This window comes from Acipenser ruthenus, chromosome 1 (assembly GCF_902713425.1).
Source record: "Acipenser ruthenus chromosome 1, fAciRut3.2 maternal haplotype, whole genome shotgun sequence".
Lineage (NCBI taxonomy): Eukaryota > Metazoa > Chordata > Actinopteri > Acipenseriformes > Acipenseridae > Acipenser > Acipenser ruthenus.
Window position 1 is genome coordinate 50,059,665 of NC_081189.1, and position 21,472 is coordinate 50,081,136.

General features: G+C 38.2%; 1 protein-coding gene across 2 annotated transcripts in view; it reads left to right on the forward strand.

Annotated features, from left to right (window-relative positions):
• Nucleotides 1-1,921: 1,921 nt before the first annotated feature.
• gtf2e2 (general transcription factor IIE, polypeptide 2, beta) overlaps nucleotides 1,922-21,472 on the forward strand; it is a 49,621-nt gene continuing 30,070 nt past the window's right edge. The window contains exons 1-3 of one of the 2 annotated variants that reach the window (XM_034035560.3): nucleotides 1,922-2,180; nucleotides 3,876-4,039; nucleotides 20,538-20,620. In XM_034035560.3, coding sequence (XP_033891451.1) covers nucleotides 3,880-4,039; nucleotides 20,538-20,620 — 243 coding nt within the window. In that variant the 5' untranslated portion in view covers nucleotides 1,922-2,180; nucleotides 3,876-3,879. The remainder of the gene's footprint in view (nucleotides 2,181-3,875; nucleotides 4,040-20,537; nucleotides 20,621-21,472) is intronic. The other variant, XM_034035559.3, reaches the window with a different exon arrangement.

The window sequence follows — 21,472 nt, forward strand, 5'->3', positions numbered from 1 at the left end:
TATGACATCATTAAGTCAATGTATACAGAGAATAAGTGTGGTGTGAAAATTGGAAACCAAAGAACAGGGTTTTTCACCCAAGGGCGTGGAGTGAGACAGGGCTGCAGTCTGAGCCCAACACTGTTCAACATCTACATCAACGAGTTGGGCTACGGTGCTGGAACAGTCTGCAGCCCCTGGCATCACTCTACATGACAAAGAAATCAAATTCCTGCTCTATGCAGATGACCTGGTCCTGCTGTCACCCACTGAACAGGGGTTGCAGCAGAGCCTGGCACTGCTAGAGCAGTACTGTCAGAAATGGGCACTGACAGTAAACCTGGACAAGACCAGAGTTATGGTATTCCAGAAGAAAGCCAGATCTCAGGGAAACAGGTACCACTTCACCCTGGGAAACAACACCCTGGAGCACAGCACCAGCTACAATTACCTGGGTCTAAAAATCAGTGCGTCTGGGAACTTCAACCTGGCTATAAATGCATTAAGAGATAAAGCGCGCAGGGCTTTTTATGCAATAAAGAATCGGCTATACAAAATTAAACCACCAATAAAAATGTGGCTAAAAATTTTCTACAGCATAATAAAGCCAATCCTTCTGTATGGTAGTGAAGTATGGGGTCCCCTTATGAACCCTGATTATAAAAAATGGGATCAAAGCCCCATAGAGAATTTCCATCTGGAATTCTGTAAACACCTCCTGCAGGTTCACAGGAGTGCAGCCAATAGCGCTTGCAGGGCTGAATTGGGCCGGTTCCCCTTACTCCACTCCATACAGAAACGAGCGCTCAACTACTGGGTCCATCTACAGCAGGCTGATCCGCAGTCCTACCACCACACTGCACTGCGGAGCTGCTCACAGCCCCCACAAGAGAATCCCCTCAGTAGAATGGTACTGAAGCTCAGCCAAATAAGTCAAATTAATACCAGCGAGCTTCAGAACACCACCAACAAAAAACTCCCAGCACAAAAAATGAAACAAATTAATCTAAATCTGGAAAACAATTATAAAGTACATTGGAATAACGAAATTGAAACACACAATAAATTACAATGCTATCTGGCCCTAAAAAAAGAATTTACCCTGGCAGAATATCTGGTCAGGGTCAAAAACACAAAACATAGATCCTGACCAAGTACAGACTCAGTGACCACAGCCTGGCCATCGAAACTGGCTGGCACAAAAAAACCTGGATTGCCAAAGAAAAAAGGCTGTGCTGTCACTGTGATCTGGGAGAGGTAGAAACAGAAATGAACTTCCTGTTGTCCTGCCCAAAATACACAGAGATACGGGAGAGATATATCCCCCAATTCAAAAAACAAATGACAGAGTTTAACCTCCTCTCCAATTCGAGTAAAATCCCCATCCTTCTAGGAGAGGAGGAGCGAACTGCAAATCTAGCAGCACAGTATGTGTCTGCCTGCCACAACCTGAGGGACAGTGTGTGACACCCTGCATACACGACCATGGGTTACTGGTGATGAGGAGGGAGGGAGGTAGTTATATTGTTCAAAGGGAAGGGAACAATGTTTTTTTGTGTTTGTTATGTTCTGTAATTGTATTTCTGTTTTATTATTTCTGTTTTGCATTATAAAAGCTTTGGCAATACCTGAGCACACTCGTCATGCCAATGAAGCATTTTTGAATTTGAATTTGAATTTTATATAAAGAATACAGTAAAAGTATGTGTGAATATCACAGTTAAAATAATTTGGCTCTTTCTGTACACGTTTCAATTATTTCGGTTTATGTTTATTTAATTTAATTTATAGTAAGCAGGATCTAGTAAAATGTTAAAAATAAACTAGAATTAAAATGGGTGGCTTAAATCGTGATCTTAGTATCCACACTGCAGTGTTTGCAATGATGAGTTCAGCATGAGGAAATTACTGAAATATCTGCCGCCAGAGGGAGACGTCCCTTTGATTTGCTCCGGCAGCCACCATAGAAATCTTTACAATTATGTTGCTATGACGATTAGGCAACCAGACTCAACAGTCGATTGCCGAGTAAGAAATCTATTCTGATCAGACAGGCACAGGAAGCATGAATTGTTAGCACAATCTAAGCATTAGACAGCGTTTTGAAAAAAAAAAGTAAATATATATATATTTATAACTTTTTCGGCAAAAGGGGATAGTTCTTAACTTCATTAGGAGCTACCCGAACCTCCACAGACAAGGTACGTTAATAAATATTTTTGAGTTTTTAACAATTGCAATCCATACGGAGTATGTAGAATGTTGTGTGATACCGAACTGTACGAGAACCACGAGCACTGACACTGTTAATAACAGGGGTAATAATAGAGAATAAAAACATAATTATCAAGAATAATAGAGTTTAACGTTTGTCTTTTATGCACTAGTTATTTGATAACTGAAAACTATAATTGGGAAAGTGAGAAAACCTACCGAGAATCTGTGTTGGACAGCTGCACCAGACTTTCGGAATGGATGAGAATAGGCCTATATTGTTAATTACAACATATGCCTAGGTAGTATGATATAGAACAGGGTGCTTGTATACAACTTTATTTTTAGTTAACGGCTTGGAAATGTACATAAAATAAAAGGGTTTCGGCCTTTTCTATTATCTTTACAAAAGAAACGGATTTGGGTGTGTGTATCTATTGAGTGCAGACTGTTCTTGATCATTTTTATCCTAACCATGATTAGTAATACAGTTTTTACACAGTATACCGTTGTGATGTACAGTAGCAATGGATATATATATATATATATATATATATATATATATATATATATATATATATATAGTTGTGTACAATCCTATGTAGTATTTCAAAAACGAATTAAACGAATACGTAAAATAAGTGACAATTTTCAGTAAAGTATAACATTTTCATGAAAGACAAGAGAAGGCTAATATAAAAAATGCAACTACTGTATTTGCCACTTAAGTATGATGTGGTTGTGAGGAAGGCATGGATGGACTGATATAGCATCAAGACCATAACTTCTATTAGGTGAACAAAAGATAAAAACAATAGTCTTGTGCACACAAAGCACACTATTTTTGTTATTACATTTTTTATCAACCAGAAGTAGCAATAATAAAAGTAACAATAATTACATTTTATGCTTTTGCACAGCTAGAATAGCATTACTTCTTCCAGGAGATGGTGCCACAATACTTTGCTCTTATCTTACTGCATTTACAGAGCAATAGAAAATGTCATGGATGCAGATAAAAAAAAAAAAAAAAATGCCTGGCCAAAACAATAAAGTGACTAGCTAAGCCTACAATGCATAGATCCTGGCTCATTGTTCGAGTGGAACCAGGCGAAGGTTTCTGTGATTTGGACCACTATAGCATATCTGTCGCCCAAGGCTCGAGCCGACATGACCCACTTGCAGCCAAACGTGGCTTTCTGCTTTCTTATAATTGCCATCCCAAGAACACCAGGCCATATTGTTCAATGCTGCCACTGCGTTGGGGGACGAGTGGGTTTCCCAGGACCCACTATCATGTTGCTTATGAAGTCGTGGAGACTTCTGAATTTCCATTGTTGTTACTGAATACTGTGGTTGCTCAAAACTTTCACACAGCTTATATAGATCTAGGGCAAGCCACGTGACCACATGCATTGCAGACTTTTATCATTTTACCTGTATCAGCTAACAAGAACATAAGTTAAAAAATAACATGCAACATGGACAAGTAGGTCACACTGGCACAATGAGGGGTTGTACTGGACACTTCTGGTCTGGTTTTATATATTGGCACTAATTTATTTTAAGAGGGTTGGCAGATTGCATTATAGGTCAGATTTTGGGCAGTAGTGTTGACATCTTCAGTGGAGCTAAGTGACTAATTTTCCAGGTTCATAATAAGACTGTGCTTTTTGCGTTAGCAGGATGGATCCGGCTTTACTCAGAGAGAGGGAGCTCTTCAAGAAGAGAGCCCTCTCCACCCCGGCAGTGGAGAAACGTGCTGCCCCTTCAGAATCCTCCTCTTCCAAGAAAAAGAAACCTAAACTTGATCAGGGAGGGTCTACAGGATGCAAGCAAGCTTCAGGTAAGTACACCCTCTGGGCTTGAACTGAGTTGGGGCTTTAGCATGCCTAAAAAACTATATTTTATCAATCATGCAAAAAATAAAAACAAAACTTCTATTAAGCAACACCAGGGCATGAAGTTAAGGTCATGAAGGGCAAGGCAATGTTGTCTTCGTTGGGCGTGAAAAGTCAGGGGAACCAATGCAGTTCTAGGGGGCAGAAAGGCAAAATATAAATCCAATCCAAGGGCATCAAGGCAATTTAATAGTCATTCATAAAACAACAAAAAATAAATACAGAGAGCCTATTATGTTGATGAAATATTAATTCAAGCAAACAAAAATCAATGTTTTCTGGGTAATTCACATAATTGTTAGAAAAATAAAATATAGATCACTTTTCCATTGTAAAAACAAAATTGGTATAAAAATATCCAATTTTTAAAAACAAACTTTCATAATGAAAAAATACAATGGGTAATTTGGCAAAAATAACAATAAATATTCAGGGTATTTTTTACTAAAGTCTGTCACCCTGTTAACAAGAGCTAAATATAGCACTCGTCTGTCCTATAATTTAAAGCTTTTTTTAAAACCCTCTATGACATTTCATAATTTAGGGTAAGCAAGTTCAACTGGATTTCATATAACAAGTTGTCCACTGGTGAAACGAACATTTAATCGATGCATTTGTAAATGCTAAAAATAGTATTCTTTCAGAAATTGAGATTTTCACAGAGAATTGGATATTATTATTACACAGCACTGGTTCTAATTCATGGAAAATGTGAAATCAATGCTCACCGTGTCACCACTCAACCAGCCTTGTGACACAGACAAATAAGCAATGTGAGTGAAGGGAAAGTTAAGATGAATAATTTATTTCCCTTTACACACTGCATATTACTACATGTTTTTTTGTTTTTTTTTTTTAAATAAAATACAAACAGATTTCACTTATCAAATTTTGTAACTTTAAAGCCACATCAAGCACATCCTTCAGCTTGGATGGAAAAATGTTCTGTTCTTTTCACGACACATGTATGACATGGTAGCTTCTTCCTCCAATATTTGTTTTACCTCTCCAATCACAGCTTTGTCCAGGGGTTGTAAAATATTAGTTAGGTGACATGGGAGCCCCAAGAGGAGCACATTTTCAGAGAGACTTGTGAAGGATGTTCATAAAAAATAAGGACTAGGAAACTTCATATCTGAGACCTTGGAGGACTGTCAAAATAATCTTCAGTGACCTCCTCATCCAGCCATGACCAGACACAGCATACCTTGCTAATTGTGGACCATTCTGACACCATGTGCTGTAGAGGTGTTTACTTTTGTATATTGTGTATGGAGGCAGACTTATCCCAGCCACCAGTCATGCATGTGGTTATTTGTTGTCTTCCACTACCCCCAGGGATTCAGTAGACATTTTTAGACCCTCCTTGGAGCCCGGATTTTGTCAGATGCAGGGTTTGTGTTGAAGCCAATTTCATCTACAGTAAATGTTGTGTGGTTTGTCATGGACATCGTTTTCATTCAATGCATTTGTAAGGATTTCATTAAACCACTGCTCCAGTATAGTAGGATTTGACATTGCCTGGGCTCTTGCATGTGAAAATTGTTCAGATTTTCTGACTCTCTCATGAACCTGGCATACCACCCTGGATGATCTCTCGTGAACCTGGCACACCACTGGATGATCTCTCGTGAACCTGGCACACCACTGGATGATCTCTCATGAACCTGGCACACCACTTCCTTCCAGGTCTCTGGTTGGTAAACAGAGTTTCAATGTTGTTGGATTTAATATATTCTTCTTCAAGATCTAGAAGATCATCTTTAGTAAACCCCCAACCCCACTGAGCTATTGTTGGACCTACATGATATAAAAAGTGTATAAACTAAACAAATATTATTAGCAAACAAGTTAGATATTTCAATCAAGCACTTAACCTACACTGATATTTAACCTAAAAAACACTGCTTATGGCTAATTATGGCTGCTGTAATATCAGATAAGCTAAACCTATTAATTATTGTTAAGGCTTGCAAGTTATGCTACCTGGTGTATTATTACTTGTACTGTGATAGTTTGAAATGTATTTGCTTACGATTGTAAGTCGCCCTGGATAAGGGCGTCTGCTAAGAAATAATAATAATAATAATAATACCTGGAGACAGCTTGAAATTTCACACTACTGCTGCAGTTAGATGAACCTTAGGTCCCTGATGTCCCTCAAACTTTACCTTTTCGGTGACTGTCTAAACTTCTTGGCTAGCAGTGATAGGTTGGTGATGGTGCCTCCTTGAACGTTGCAGATGATTTTGGTTGGTTTTACTACCTTATAAAGTGCTTGCCTTTTAAATACATGTTTTGATTATCACCTAAATGGGCTTAATGGGTACAACACCATTTACTAATTATAAGATAGAAGTATATAATGAGCTTGGTCTTCTAATAAAAAATAAAAATACAAGACATCTTACTTCAGATACAATTTTATTTATTTATTTTTATGCAAAAAAAAATAAAAAAAAACAAGAATTATTTCCACTAAGTAGCCTTCTGTTTTTAATGAAGCAGAACATTAAATAAATAGTTTAGAACAATTTGTTTTCAAAAGTTGTCGAAATATTTATTATTTAACATTTATATTTCGCTTTAATTTCACATTAAAATATTTTAAATCATCGTGCTTAGCATTGGCGTCTGCAGCCGTAGGCACGTTACGCACTGTGCCTACCTTTGGTTTGCAAAATATCGTCTTCATAAGTGTGGACTCGCATGTATCTCATGCGATCGGTTGAAGCTAAACAGACATTTTAAGATTACTGAATAGTACTGTTTATTTAGTAGTAGTTAATGAGCAAATGGAAGCAGATATGTTTCGTTGAAGGCTTCAAAAAGAGAAAATCTTTCTTCTGATGAACCAGAATGTCACGTGGAAAAAATAATCAGTAAAAGCTCTGAACCGTCTGTTTCTGGCAAATACGTTGGTGGCATAGAATGTTAGTACAGTATCACTGTATGATCTGAGTTCTGCTGCTCTTCCAGGATTGAGCATGTAAGTGCACATTTAACCTGTTGTCTGCTGAGGCCCTTTTGATGCTCTGTGCTACAAGAATGTTGTCATTTTTGGGAGTCAGCTATTTTACACCACAATTACCATATGTTCCATTTAAGATACCCCAGGCAAACTATATATTTTGTTTTGTCACAGTGCGAACTTTTCATTGGGGACAAGTTTTTGTGGATTTTTAATCATGTGACCACAGAAATACAGCTATTGTATGTAAAATGCAACTTTTTCATAAAATGCATTATACCTACATTATCCTTAGTCCCTAAAATCCTTATGTTTGATGTAAGATTTGCCTGTGTCTTTGTGTAAATTGGTTTATTCGTTTTGGGGGTATTACATACTCTAGGTTGACACCAGGCCACTTTGACTTTTCCATTTTAAATTATGCAGCCCATGGTGTATATTACCCACCCCAATTTCACCAATGCCACCAAAGAATGCAATACCCAGGCAAAATCATATATTTTCTGAATCTGCACAAAATAAGGATTTTAGAAATAGGTAACTGTGACAGGCTGGCTGCAGGGAGGAACTCAGACCAGAGAGAGAGAAACACACAGACAGACGGTGGTGATGAGAAGCTGAGTGCAAATGGTAGCACTCAGCGTTTATTAACAAAGTAAAAGGTTTAAACAGAACACAAAAACAGGACACAGCACTTGAGGCCAAAAGAACAGTACAAACTGTACAAACAAAAGAGCATGCAGCTACTTTACAGGTAAGCCAGCTGCAAACGAGAAGCTGTTTGCTTTGAAATGGCAGTGCTGTGACGAAATACTATCAAAACACAGCACTGGGTACAAGGCAATAAAGCAGATGTCTGCGGCAGCCAGATCCATCACAATGCCTGTGCAAAGTAGCCCTGTACACGCATTTGTGACTATCCCTCCAACACAAGGGAAGCAGAGACTGCAAAAAAGGTGCAGGGTCTGCTACGAAAACAAAAGAAAAGAAAGGACACAAGAGAAATGTGCAGTGGTTGTGAAGGCAACCCCGAGTTCTGTTGTATTGAACGTTTCAATAAATGGCACAGAGCAAGTCGATTATGGCACACTTTTCGATGTTTGATTTTTATTTGATAATTACTGTTTATTGATTTATTATTGTTATCAGCAGCGTTTTTGTTTTTATTGTTCGAAAAAAAAAAACATGTTTATCACTATATTGAACATGGGTATGTAGTACACAGGAACATAAAGGGTTAATGAAAAACAGTTTAGGTAATTTATTTGTGTTTTATTCATCATATGTTAACATTTTATAGCAATTACAGGTTTGAAAACATTATTATTATTATTTTCAAAATCTGGTACCTGGGAAGGGGTTTCATTTTTACATCTGGAGTTGAAGTGGTTAAAAATTATTTTAAATTTTCCTTTTAGCACCCAAGTTAAATAATGACTTGTGCTCTTTCCAAATCAAAGTCTGAATAATTGTCAGGAGCGTCTGTTGAAATTGTCATGTTTTAGATGATCCTCACATGCATGGGGGCACTCCCCCAGGGCGGGTGCAGGGTTTTGCAGGGGTCTAAGTCCTGCATATCCTGGGCCTAAATATGTGCCGTAATAGGGACCCAAAATTCAAAATAAGTGTATAACTTTGTTCATTTTTAAAAAAAATGGTTTTAGGCGTCAACATTTAAAGAGCAGGTAAAAGTTACTTATGTGTCTATGAAAAGTAATTACAAAATAATAGTTATATTAGAATTTTAAAACCACAAACTTGTCTTGGCACACAGTAAATTTCAAAGTCCACATATTTAAGCATATTTAATGTTTTGGTTTTGCAATAATTTATTACACACAGAAAAAAGTGGTGAAAGAGACAGAACCAGACACCAATGAAACAGAGAAATAACATTTTAGGCACAAGAACAAAGAATGTCACATTATATAGATACCATAATACCAAGTGAGACAGAAGAGAAAAATATGAAGGAATTTCTAAATTAAAGACATAAGATAAGAAGCAGTATTAATTGGTCATAAATCTGAATGCAGAAAAGGTAAGCCATAAGCTGTATTTTATTTTCTATTTTTTCATGTATTCTAATATTATATTCGTCTCCATCACTCTCAGACAACCAAGTTTCTGTAACACCTATCATGTCGTAGTTACTTGTTAGTGCAGTAGCTTCAGGTTCTAACATTTTGTTTCTGAGACTTCTAGCATTAAGATAAATACATTTAATAGTTGTCTTACCTGAGGAGTTGCCCTTGTTTTGATGTGGTCTTCCTTCTGTTTTTTTGTTTTCTCCCCCCCTTCCTTTCTAGTTTAAATGCTTCTGGACCTCCTCAAGGATCCTTTCTCCGAGAAGATTGGTTCCCTTTCTGTTTAAGTGCAGTCTGTCCCACCTATATAGATAGTCCTTGTTGTAGAATGTGCTCCAATGTTCAAGAAAGGTGATGCCTTCCTGTGTGCACCACGATTTCAGCCATGCATTTTGATTTTGTATTTTCAGCTGTCCATATGGTCGTCTCCTGTTCGTTCTAGGAGCCTGTCCACGTTCTCAGTGATGTGCTTGACAGAGGCTCCTGGAAGGCCGCACACTGTTGTAGTAAGGGGATCCAAACTGCAAACTGAACTTGCTGTGTTTCTCAATATGGAGTCCCCAACAATCATGACCTCCCTTCTTTTTGCTGCCTGGCCAGCACTGTTTATAGGGTCCTGGATGTTGTTCCTTTCATTCTCTTGATGTTGGTTTTGGTCATCTAAATGTTGAAGTGACTCAAATTTGTTGGATGTCTGGATTTCTGGTGGTTGTGTTTGACGAAGTCTCTGGGAGATATTGCTGAAACAAAAGTAAAAAATGTTTGTTGGCTATGTCGCTGTATAAGTGTGAAATAATAATGTATTTAAATGTGTTTTATTTATGTATTTTATGGAACAAAAGGAATCAAAATAGATTTGTTTTAGTAATTTATAACTAATAGTTTTATGATGCATAACACACCTATATTTAGATACAATGGAATAGAAAAGTAATAAAAACGTTAATGCCTCAATTTTGCTTGGATAGAAATTCAAAGAAATAATGGTTTAATGATAAAGGTTTTAGAGTTTTTGTTGCTTTTAGTCATATTTGAAATAAAATGATCGGAAAACTAAAGATGATTAATACTTCACTTATTATTATTATTATTATTATTATTATTGAGTAGTAGTATACTGCACTACCTTTCGAATATACTGTGATATATTTTTAATGTAGGCTATATTTCAAATTAGAAGTTCAGAAACACAAGAACACAGCATGCCTAGTTAGACAGATCGTTGTGTACACATACAATGATGGATGAAACCACAGCATGAAATTTGAACTTGGAAAACTATTTAGACTACCCCTGGAGCCTCACGTTTGCACAAGTTTAGCTTTTCAAGGCAATCCTAAGTGTTAATAATAAAACAATACTTTTACTGTAATAATAAAATAAAAATACATGTACAGTAATCTGTCGCATATCCGCCTACCGTGGGACCAGAGTAAGGGCGGATATGTAAAAAGGCGGATAAATTAATCCTGTTTTTAAATACCATTATACACAGCTGTAACAATTATTATTGTAGCGACCTGGACAACTGGGGGCTCAGAAGTCCTGCTGCTGTGGTTGTTATGTGTTGTACGCGTTGTGTGTATTGTTAAACTGGTATGCATGCGAGTGTGTATGCGCAGCCGGGAGTGAATGGGATTAGTTAGATTGCACTGCTCCGTGTGTGAATGGTGGAGGAGGAGCCGCTAAAAAAGTGTGTGACAGTTTTTTGAGTGAGGAACAGTACCTGCCTACAGTGTGAGACTGGAAGCCAGCTACAGTTGTTTGTGGTTAATAAATAAGACACTCACCTTGTCAGCGACTTTATTGCTGGCACTGCAAAGAAAAGGGACAGCGGTACATTTTGAGATTCAGCTTTTATAAGGGATCTCCCCTAAATCCTTTGTTTAGAAAGATGCAGGGTATTAATGCTTGTGACAGAGTAGCCGTCTGCAGTGTGGGTGTGTGCATTCACTGCTGAGTGACAGGCAGGAGTTGTGCTGTTTTAGAGAGTCAGAATCTCATGGGACTGAAATGCCTTGCTTAAACAGTACCCAACTTCCTGAATATTGTGTATTGATTTTTATATAGACTAATATATATTTTGTTGTGACTTTCTGTTAAACTTTAAATAATTGCCTGTCTCTGGTCTGCTGGCAGATATTGTAAATAAACGCTGGGTCTCTATTAAACACTGGGTCTCTGTCATTGCCATTGAAGTTGAGGAAGATGAGGAGGAACTTGAGCGTAATGAACTGCTAATAAGTGACAGCGATGAAAGTGACTCTCAGGATTAATAAATAATAATAATAGAAAACGTAATTTAAGGTAGGCCTACATGTAATGCATATTTGTTTAATGCAGTTGTTCCGTTAAGTTTTGATAATTTTAAGCATGCTGAAAGTAGACCAGATACAAACTTCTTGGTGTATTTTAACATGTTTTGTTGTATTAACAATGTACAAGTTTGAGATTAAAAAATAAATCATTGTTGATAATGATACTTAGGCCTATTGCTTTTATTGTTAATGTTTAAAAACATTTTAGAAGTTTTTCTTCTTCCGTTTTGCATACCGTATCCTTGTTAACCTTTTAAAAAAAGTTGCTGGAATGTTTAAATTGAGTTATGATGTTGCTACAAGGTTGTGTGTTAGCGGCTTCTCAATGACCACATGTCAAGCTAAGTGATCTAATATAAACGCTGTTCTCAAATAGTTGCGGCCTCCAATATGCGCCGGGTCTGCTGGCAAATATTGTAAATAAACTCCGGAGGCGTTTACTTGAAGTTTTATGGTATGCCATTTCCACATTTTGTTTTATGTGAAGTGTTTAAAGTTAATTTTCAGTTTTCGTTTGCTTGTTCAGCTACAAAAAGGCACAAGTAAACGGCATGTTATTACTTTATGAAAACATGTCGATGACCACTGTTTACTGTGAAGAAACGGCAATGATAAGGAGTGAAAAATAAATAAAATGCATTGTCAACTTTATGTACTATTTATTTCGGGAATAAATAAGAACATAAGAAAGTTTACAAACGAGAGGAAGCCATTCGGCCCATCTTGCTTGTTTGATTGTTAGTAGCTTATTGATCCCTGAATCTCATCAAGCAGCTTCTTGAAGGATCCCAGGGTGTCAGCTTCAACAACATTGACAAAACGTTTAACTTGAACTGCTATTTGGCATCCTTTGTTTTATAGTTAATTCACTGGGGTAAAGTAAGCCCTACACAATGTATTCTTTACTCCTGGGATATTTTTCTATTTTAACGTGTTGCATATTGTAAGGTCTTGCTGTACAATAAAGGCGCACACACAGGGGCCACGGCCACACCCCCTGCTGCTATGCTGTCTTTGCCTGCGTTCAGAGTAATATAATGGCTTTTATTACTTTTTGAAAAACAAATGTTTCAATTATGAGCGAATATCCGAACATGAGAATCCTGTGTTAGTTTTATAGCCAAAATAAGACAATCTTATGCTGCTTTTATGTCACCATTTATTTTTCCCATTACTTTTTAGAGTTAGCTTGTGTTACTGTTTAAAATGTGGTAGTGCCACATTATTTATAACGACACCAAATGGTGTACAGCCATGGAGTTTAAATACTAAAGAACAACGCACCACCTGCCTTTTTGTTAGGGGGATTTTTCACAAATGCAGTTGACACATGATTTTTGAAAAAGAGTTTCCACTGTAACTGACCGGTAACCCATGGTGCATTGCAGTTTCAAGCACAGTGCCTACTGCAGTACTGGGGAAGTTTTCCATTGAACCCACTGTACAGCATGGGACACCTCCTGGTGAAAACATTGTAGTACAGTAGTAATCTGTCACAAACTAGTTTCTAGTCAGATAACGCCCTCTAGAGTGTAGAAGATGGGAAGCGTGTGGAAGCGACATCGTGGGAGAAGTACAGTCGTGGACAAGTACAACGCAGTTAGAAGCAGAAAGGAGGAATTACATCTTTAAATTAAATCTGGAGTTGCTTTAATCAGAAAACCTTGCATCTTAAAGCCTTACAGCTGCGTGTATTTTTCTGATGAGCTGAAACTCGGAGCAGCTGATTCAAATTCCGCAGCGTTCTGAGACACGGGGGATGGGCGAAGCCCGCAGCACAAACACAAACAAACAAAAGGCAGGCAGACTTCCCAGCGACAGCGTGTGGAAGCGACATCGTGGGAGAAGTACAGTCGTGGACAAGTACAACGCAGTTAGAAGCAGTTTGAAAGCAGGTTGACAGCTGCAGAAGCTAAACTTTCAAAAAAAAAAAAAAAAAAATGGTGGGAAATCTGAGAAAACCCAACAGAGCTCAACCAAGTTTGTGTAAAGTGCCTCACGATCCAGGACTTGCTCCAACGAGTAAGTCTGCAAGAAAAGGAGCTGGAGGAAATGAGACAGCAACAGGAGCTTGAGGAGCTGACACACCCACAATTCATGGAAGTCTGCACCCCTAGCAGACTGAAAGCCACCAAGGAGATGGAAGAGAGTCGAAACAGCTGGTTTCAGATAGGCAGAAGCAGGGAAAAAAAGAAACTTCGTCAAACACAACCACCAGAAATCCAGACAGCCAACAATTTTGAGCCACTTCAACATTTAGATGACCAAAACCAACATCAAGAGAATGAAAGGAACAACATCCAGGACCCTATAAACAGTGCTGGCCAGGCAGCAAAAAGAAGGGAGGTCATGATCGTTGGGGACTCCATATTGAGAAACACAGCAAGTTCAGTTCGCAGTTTGGACCCCCTTACTACAACAGTGTGCTGCCTTCCAGGAGCCTCTGTCAAGCACATCACTGAGAACATGGACAGGCTCCTAGAATGAACAGGAGATGACCTGGTAGTAGTCGTCCACATCGGTACAAACAGCATGGGAAGAGACAGACCAAGAACCCTGCAAAACAAATTCAGAGAGCTAGGAAGGAAATTAAAAGACAAGACCAAAACTGTGGTATTTTCTGGGATACTGCCAGCACCTTGCAAAGGACCATATGGACAGCTGGAAATACAAAATCAAAATGCTTGGCTGATGTCGTGGTGCACACAGGAAGGCTTCACCTTTCTTGAACATTGGAGCACATTCTATTATTATTATTATTATTTATTTCTTAGCAGACGCCCTTATCCAGGGCGACTTACAATCGCAAGCAAATACAAATACAAATACATTCTACAACAAGGACTATCTATATAGGTGGGACAGACTGCACTTAAACAGAAAGGGAACCAATCTACTCGGAGAAAGGATCCTTGAGGAGGTCCAGAAGCATTTAAACTAGAAAGGAAGGGGGGAGAAAACAAAAGAACAGAAGGGAGACCACATCAAAACAAGGGCAACAACTCGGGTAAGACAACTATTAAATGTATTTATCTTAATGCTAGAAGTCTCAGAAACAAAATGTTAGAACCTGAAGCTACTGCACTAACAAGTAACTACGACGTGATAGGTGTTACAGAAACTTGGTTGTCTGAGAGTGATGGAGACGAATATAATATTAGTGGGTACACACTGTATAGGAAAGACAGGCAGGACAGAAGAGGCGGAGGGGTAGCGCTATACATAAGAAATAGTCTTCAAGCCCAGGTGTTAACTCAGGACAAAGAAAACAATGCAGAATCAATATGGGTCAGAATAATGGACACAAATTCAAAGGGCATAATAATAGGAGCATGCTATAGACCGCCAAATTCAGACGCTGAGCAAAATAATCTGTTATACAATGACATTCGAAATGCGTGTAGAAAAGGAGAAGCCATACTAAAGGGGGATTTCAACTTCCCCCGTATAAAATGGGAAAACCCGATGGGGGGCACGATGGACGAAATTGAAATGGTGGAAATGACAAATGACTGCTTCCTAACGCAATTTGTCAAGGCACCGACTAGAGGGGAGGCATGCCTTGATTTAGTCTTTTCAAATAATGAAGACAGAATAACTTAAACAGAGGTCAGAGAGCCATTGGCAAACTCAGACCACAACATGGTCTCATTTGAAATATTTTTTAAAACCCCAAAAGTAATGACTAAAGCTAAGGTTTACAATTTTAGAAAAGCAAACTATGAAGGTATGAAACAGAGATTAACAGAAGTAGATTGGAGTAAAATGGAGAGAACATCCACAGAAATAGGATGGCTGTTTTTAAAAATGTAATACTAGATGCGCAAAACAATTACATCCCAAAAGTATACAACTCTAAATCTAAAACAAAATGGCCAAAATGGTTTAATAGATCAATTAAAAAAAATATTCAGTGAAAAAAGGCACTTTACAGAGTGTTTAAAAGGGACCAAAAACAAAGTACACAGAAAGTGTACTTAGAACTGCAAACACAAGTCAAAAAGGAAGTTAGAAAGGCCAAGAGAGAGATAGAAATCAATATTGCTAAGGGAGCTAAAACCAATTCCAAAATGTTTTCCCAATATTATAACAGCAAGAGAACATTCAAAGAGGAGGTTAAATGTCTAAGAGACACAAATGGCAAAATCATAGATGAAGAAAAAAAAATAGCAAATATATTAATTGATTACTTTTCACAGGTTTTTACAAAGGAGGACACGGACAACATGCCCCACATGTCGACCTGTTCCTATCCAGTTTTAAATAACTTTAGCATAACAGAGGCAAGTGTTAAAGGGACTAGGAGCTCTTAATATAAACAAATCCCCTGGGCCAGATGAGATCCTCCCAATAGTACTCAAAGAAATGAAAGAAGTTATTTACAAACCGCTTACCAAGATCATGCAACAGTCTCTTGACACAGGGGTTGTACCGACAGTCTGGAAAATTGCTAACGTAATACCGATCCACAAAAAGGGAGACAAAACCGAACCAGGTAACTACAGACCAATAAGCTTGACTTCTATTATATGTAAACTTAAGGAAACTATAATAAGATCTAAAATGGAAAATTACCTATATGGTAACAATATCCTGGGAGACAGGTCAGCATAGTTTTAGGAAAGGGAGATTGTGTCTAACTAACCTGCTTGACTTTTTTGAGGATGCAACATTGACAACGGATAATTGCAAAGCATATCACATGGTTTATTTAGTATTTTCAGAAAGCTTTTGACAAAGTCTCGCATAAAAGATTAATTCTCAAACTGAATGCAGTAGGGATTCAAGGAAATGCATGCACATGGATTAGGGAGTGGTTAACATGTAGAAAACAGAAAGTACTGATTAGAGGAGAAACCTCAAAATGGAGCGAGGTAACCAGTGGTGTACCACAGGGATCAGTATTAGGTCCTCTGCTATTCCTGATCTACATAAATGATTTAGATTCTGCTATAGTAAGCAAACTCGTTGAATTTGCAGACGACACAAAAATAGGAGGAGTTGCAAACACTGTTGCAGCAGCAAAGGTCATTCTAGACAGCATTCAGAACTGGGCAGACACATGACAAATGAAATTTAATAGAGAAAAGTGTAAGGTACTGCATGCAGGCAATAAAAATGTGCATTATAAATATCACATGGGAGATACTGAAATTGAAGAAGGGAACTATGAAAAAGACCTAGGAGTTTATGTTGACTCAGAAATGTCTTCATCTAGACAATGTGGGGAAGCTATAAAAAAGGCCAACAAGATGCTTGGATATATTGTGAGAAGTGTTGAATTTGTTTCAAGGGAAGTAATGTTAAAACTTTACAATGCATTAGTAAGACATCACCTAGAACAGTGGTTCTCAAACTTTTTTTGTTGACGGACCCTTTTTCACATGTAACATTAATCACGGACCCCCTACTGAGAAACTGACTGACAAAAGTATATAAAATGTACTTCTAAACACACTCTGTTAATAATGCTTAAAGAAAAAAAGTACACAGCACTTAGATACTGTAGATGTCAGTGAGATGGGTGGGCCTGCTTCTTACTGCAGAGTCTGTCTATCCTTGGTGTGATGGTTGACAAGCAAACTCGCAAATCATTCTCCACTTCTAGTCGGGACCTGAGCTTTGTCTTCATAGCTGCCAAAGCAGAGAACGATGCTTCACATATATATGTTGTTGGCAAAGGTAGCAGCACTTTCATGGCTTCTTTTACTAAGACTGGGTACTCCACTGCAACAGTTGGCCAAAACTGGTAAGGGGCTTGTTCCTGAAACTTAATTTTCAGCGTGCGGTCACAGGAGAGTTTGACCAGCTCTTGTTCTGCTTTTCCACTCAAGCGACAGGTTGACTTAACAAAAGTTGAAAATGGATCTCGAACCCAATCGTATTCCTCCATGTTTAAATTTTTAAAGTAAACTCCAAAGTACTCTGCCAAAGTTGAAAGGTGAGCAACGATAGTGTCTCTCACACAGTCAACTGTCATGCTGTTCGTATCCAGGAATTCTGTCAGTTGCGGAAACATATCGGAGATTCCATTGCTCACTCTTGTTTTCCAAATGTCTAGTTTCTTCATAAATGATGCAATCTTGTCACTCACCTCAAGTATGGTTGTATTGCCCCCTTGTGTGGACAGGTTCAGGGCATTCAACAAGTTAAACATATCTGCGAGGTATGCAAGCTTCGTGATCCATAGCGTGTCAGAAAAGTTTGTGGCAAGTGTAGGATTATGCACAGAAAGAAAGCCCAGCAGTTCTTTGCGAAGTTCGAAAACTCGTTCCAACACTCTGCCACGAGATAACCAACGCACCTCCGTGTGAAACAATAATTTATCATATTCAGCACCCATTTCGGAACACAACTTTGAAAACAGGTGTGAATTCAAAGGCCTGGACTTTACAAAATTCACAACTGTCACAACTGCATTTAACAGCATCCAATAACTTGAAAATGTCTTCACCTGTTGTACGTTCTGGTAACTCCTGACAAAAAAGAAAATCGTCCACAATTTCCCCCAACCAAACATAACGAACATAAACTAACAATTGTGCTGCATTACCAACATCTGTTGTCTCATCAAGCTGAATTGCAAACTGCTCACACGTACGTAGCCTTTCGGTGAGCTGGCATTTCAAATCACTTGAAAGCTCTTCAATTCTCCTACTTACTGTGTCGTTAGAAAGTGGTATGGCCTTCAGTTTCTTCGCTGCATCTTCGCTAACCATCACTTCGCACATTTCTACAGCAGCTGGAAGAATCAGTTCTTCTCCAATAGTATGGGCCTTTTTACTCTTTGCAATCTGAAGCGCTGTTAAGAAGGATGCTTTCAGAGCCTTTTCTGGAACCGTTGTTATGTTTGTCATTTTAGTTTTCTGTTGATTGTATTCTTCTTTCTTTCTTTTAAAAAAGTCTCTGGATTTATCTTTGTATTCCGGGTGCCTTGTAGTAAGATGTCGTTTCAGCTTTGCAGGTTTCATTGCTTCATTTGACAGAATTTGTAAGCATACAACGCATTGCGACCGCCCATCACTAAATTCCATAAAACCCAAATCAATGTAACTGTCATCAAACTTTCTCTTCTTTTGCTTTTTACTGGACTCGGCGTTGTCACTGCCTTCAGCACAACTAGCAGTACATGGACGTTTTAAATACTTATCAATTTTTCTTAATGTTTGCTCACTCACTTTTTATTTTCTCTCTCACTAATAATATCTTTCACTTCCACCCGCCAAATACGTCTCAGACTGACGTCACTGATCTCTTGTCGTAGGCATTTCTGCATTTGACGCTTATTAGTAGGCTCACCATAGTTTTCATATTAACCGGCGAGATTTGAGAACATTTTAAAGTTGCCTTTAAACTGCAGTATGTTTTTATCTGTAAGTATTACGCCTTTGTTAATATGAAAAGTTAAATTAATCTTGCTGATTTAATTTTTCTGATTTGATCGGGAGTGCAAATTATTAGGGCAATATTAGTTATTAATAGAATGTAAAAAGCGACAGTTGACACTACAAAAAAAAACATGAATGAAAAAAAACATTTAATCATTTTAATTATTATTATTGCTATGTACGGAGTTACGCAGGTGTAATGCTTAATTTACACGTTACTTTATTTCAGTTAAGGGCAACATTAAAATTCCATTCTGTCTCCCCAGCGGTCACTGGGGTACTACTGTCCTAAATGTTAGTAACTCTTACTGTACTATGTTTCTGTACATGCACCACTAAGTAATTATGATTATATGCATCTGTTCCGGTAGGCATTGCGTACGTGCGGTGAGATTTTTTTTCCCCCTAATATTTTGCGGACCCCCTGGGCAGTCTCTAAGGACCCCCAGGGGTCCGCGGACCCCAGTTTGAGAACCCCTGGCCTAGAATATTGTGTTCAGTTCTGGTCACCTTGTTACAAAAAGGATATTGCTGCTCTAGAAAGAGTGCAAAGAAGAGCAACCAGAATTATCCCGGGTTTAAAAGGCATGTCGTACACAGACAGGCTAAAAGAATGTCATAAGGCGCGTTTACACTACCATTTCTCGTCCGGATCAAATTCATTGGTACATTTGATGGTGTTGCGTTTACACTGCTATTTGATCAGGATCAACTTTCACGCAGCCTGAGGGCTTTGCATGTGCACTTAGAGTATAAGTCCAAGCTTCACGTTATTATGTTCTACGTCATCCCACTGAAGGATGCAAGAAAAATTGTGTCGTTGTGATAAAATATAAACACAATTTATTTGTAAACAAAAATGAACAAGCCATTACTGTTAACTTTTAACTTTTAAAAACACAGTAGATGTATTCTCTTACCTGCTTCTCTGATGCGCTGGATGGAGTGTTTTCAGTGTGGTGCCTGCCTTCAAAACAAAGGACGTCACTGCGCCACAGTGCATGCCGGAACTTGAGCCGGTTGAGCGTTTACACTGGCAGGATCAAATGCTACCGATGCATTTGATCCTGAGAGGTACATTTGATCCGATTGCCGAGCGTTTACACTGCCATTTCTGAGCAGGATCAATTGTGGAATGGGAAACACTTCAGTGGATTCAGAACATTTTGATTGCAGTTCTGACATTTGTAGCTTTTTAATTCTGTTATCGCTAACTGAAATATTTGATGACAACGGGGTTATTTTCTGTCAAATTGAAACAAGATTTTTTTTTTTTTTTATATAGATTTTTCATTTACTAACTAAGAGTTACAGACACTTGTGTGTCTTTGTGGTTTAAATGTGACATTTTTGCTGGATAGTTAGTAAGCATGGTAAATAATGATTTAAGCAGATAGAGAACACACAAAATAGGATATTGACTCTTAAGCCCTGTGAAGTGACTTATTCCCATAGAAAACAAGAAAGCAATTGAATTGAATGAGTAAGTTTCTTGGTGTTCAAAGAGTAGCATGTAAGAAATCAAATATTCTGAAAATATACATGGTATTAAGTATACCTTTTTAAGTTTATAGTCACAGTAATATACCAAAGAAATACTGGACTGCTTTTTGTACCAGTTACTTATCTTATGCCTATCTTTTTTTGAAATCTTGTTTTTTTTTTTTTTCTTTTTTCAGATGGATCATTCAACTTGAAAGCACTCTCTGGAAGTTCAGGGTACAGATTTGGAGTTCTGGCCAAAATAGTAAACTACATGAAGGTAATGGAATCCCCTTTTGTTAACATACAGTTCCTGCTGCATGAACGGGGATTCAAACAACTTGTCTGCAGGTCCGTATGTGGCCCAGAATTAAGAGATGCAGACTTCATAACATCAATAGATCGTAAGCACAAATGCAAACCAGGGATTGCTGAGAAAATTGACAATCTTCATGCCACAGTAAGAGTACATGGATATTCAGATTTGAATTTACCTTTTTAATCTCCCAAAACAAGTATCCCATAATAAGCAGACACTGCTAGTATACAGAGAAATTAATGATTACCTAGCAACCACAGCTCGGCGAATTGCTATCACACCTGCACAAGGCAGACATGTGCAAAATCAGTTTGAAACTTTGATTTTCATTACAGGAGAGTAGCTGTTGTTTACTTCTTGCTAATATTGGACTCGACTTTTACCAAGATAAAATTATTATTATTATTATTATTATTATTATTATTATTATTATTATTATTATGAGATAGTAGTGGTGGGGTCCAACCAAGATGTAGCTTTACGGTAATATATGGCTCCAGGGATCAAACTATTTGTGGCACACAACAGCAGTATCTCAGCATGCAACCGTCTGGAATGGGCTGGGTGGGGCACTTTGCAGAGGTTATCAGGTGGGCACCAAGTCTTCGTGTTTCGTTGATTAGCTCATGACGCCTCATGAAGGCTCGACTGTGATGCTGCCGTCCCAGCACCACTCCCCTCCACCCACCACCTTAGCCACCTATTGATTTTTCATTGATAACTTCCTCCATCACCTTTCTTTTGAGGTACTCAATTGGCGTCTTTCCTCCTCAACCAAAGCCAGTTGCTATTTCACTCTGCCTCCTCAGATAG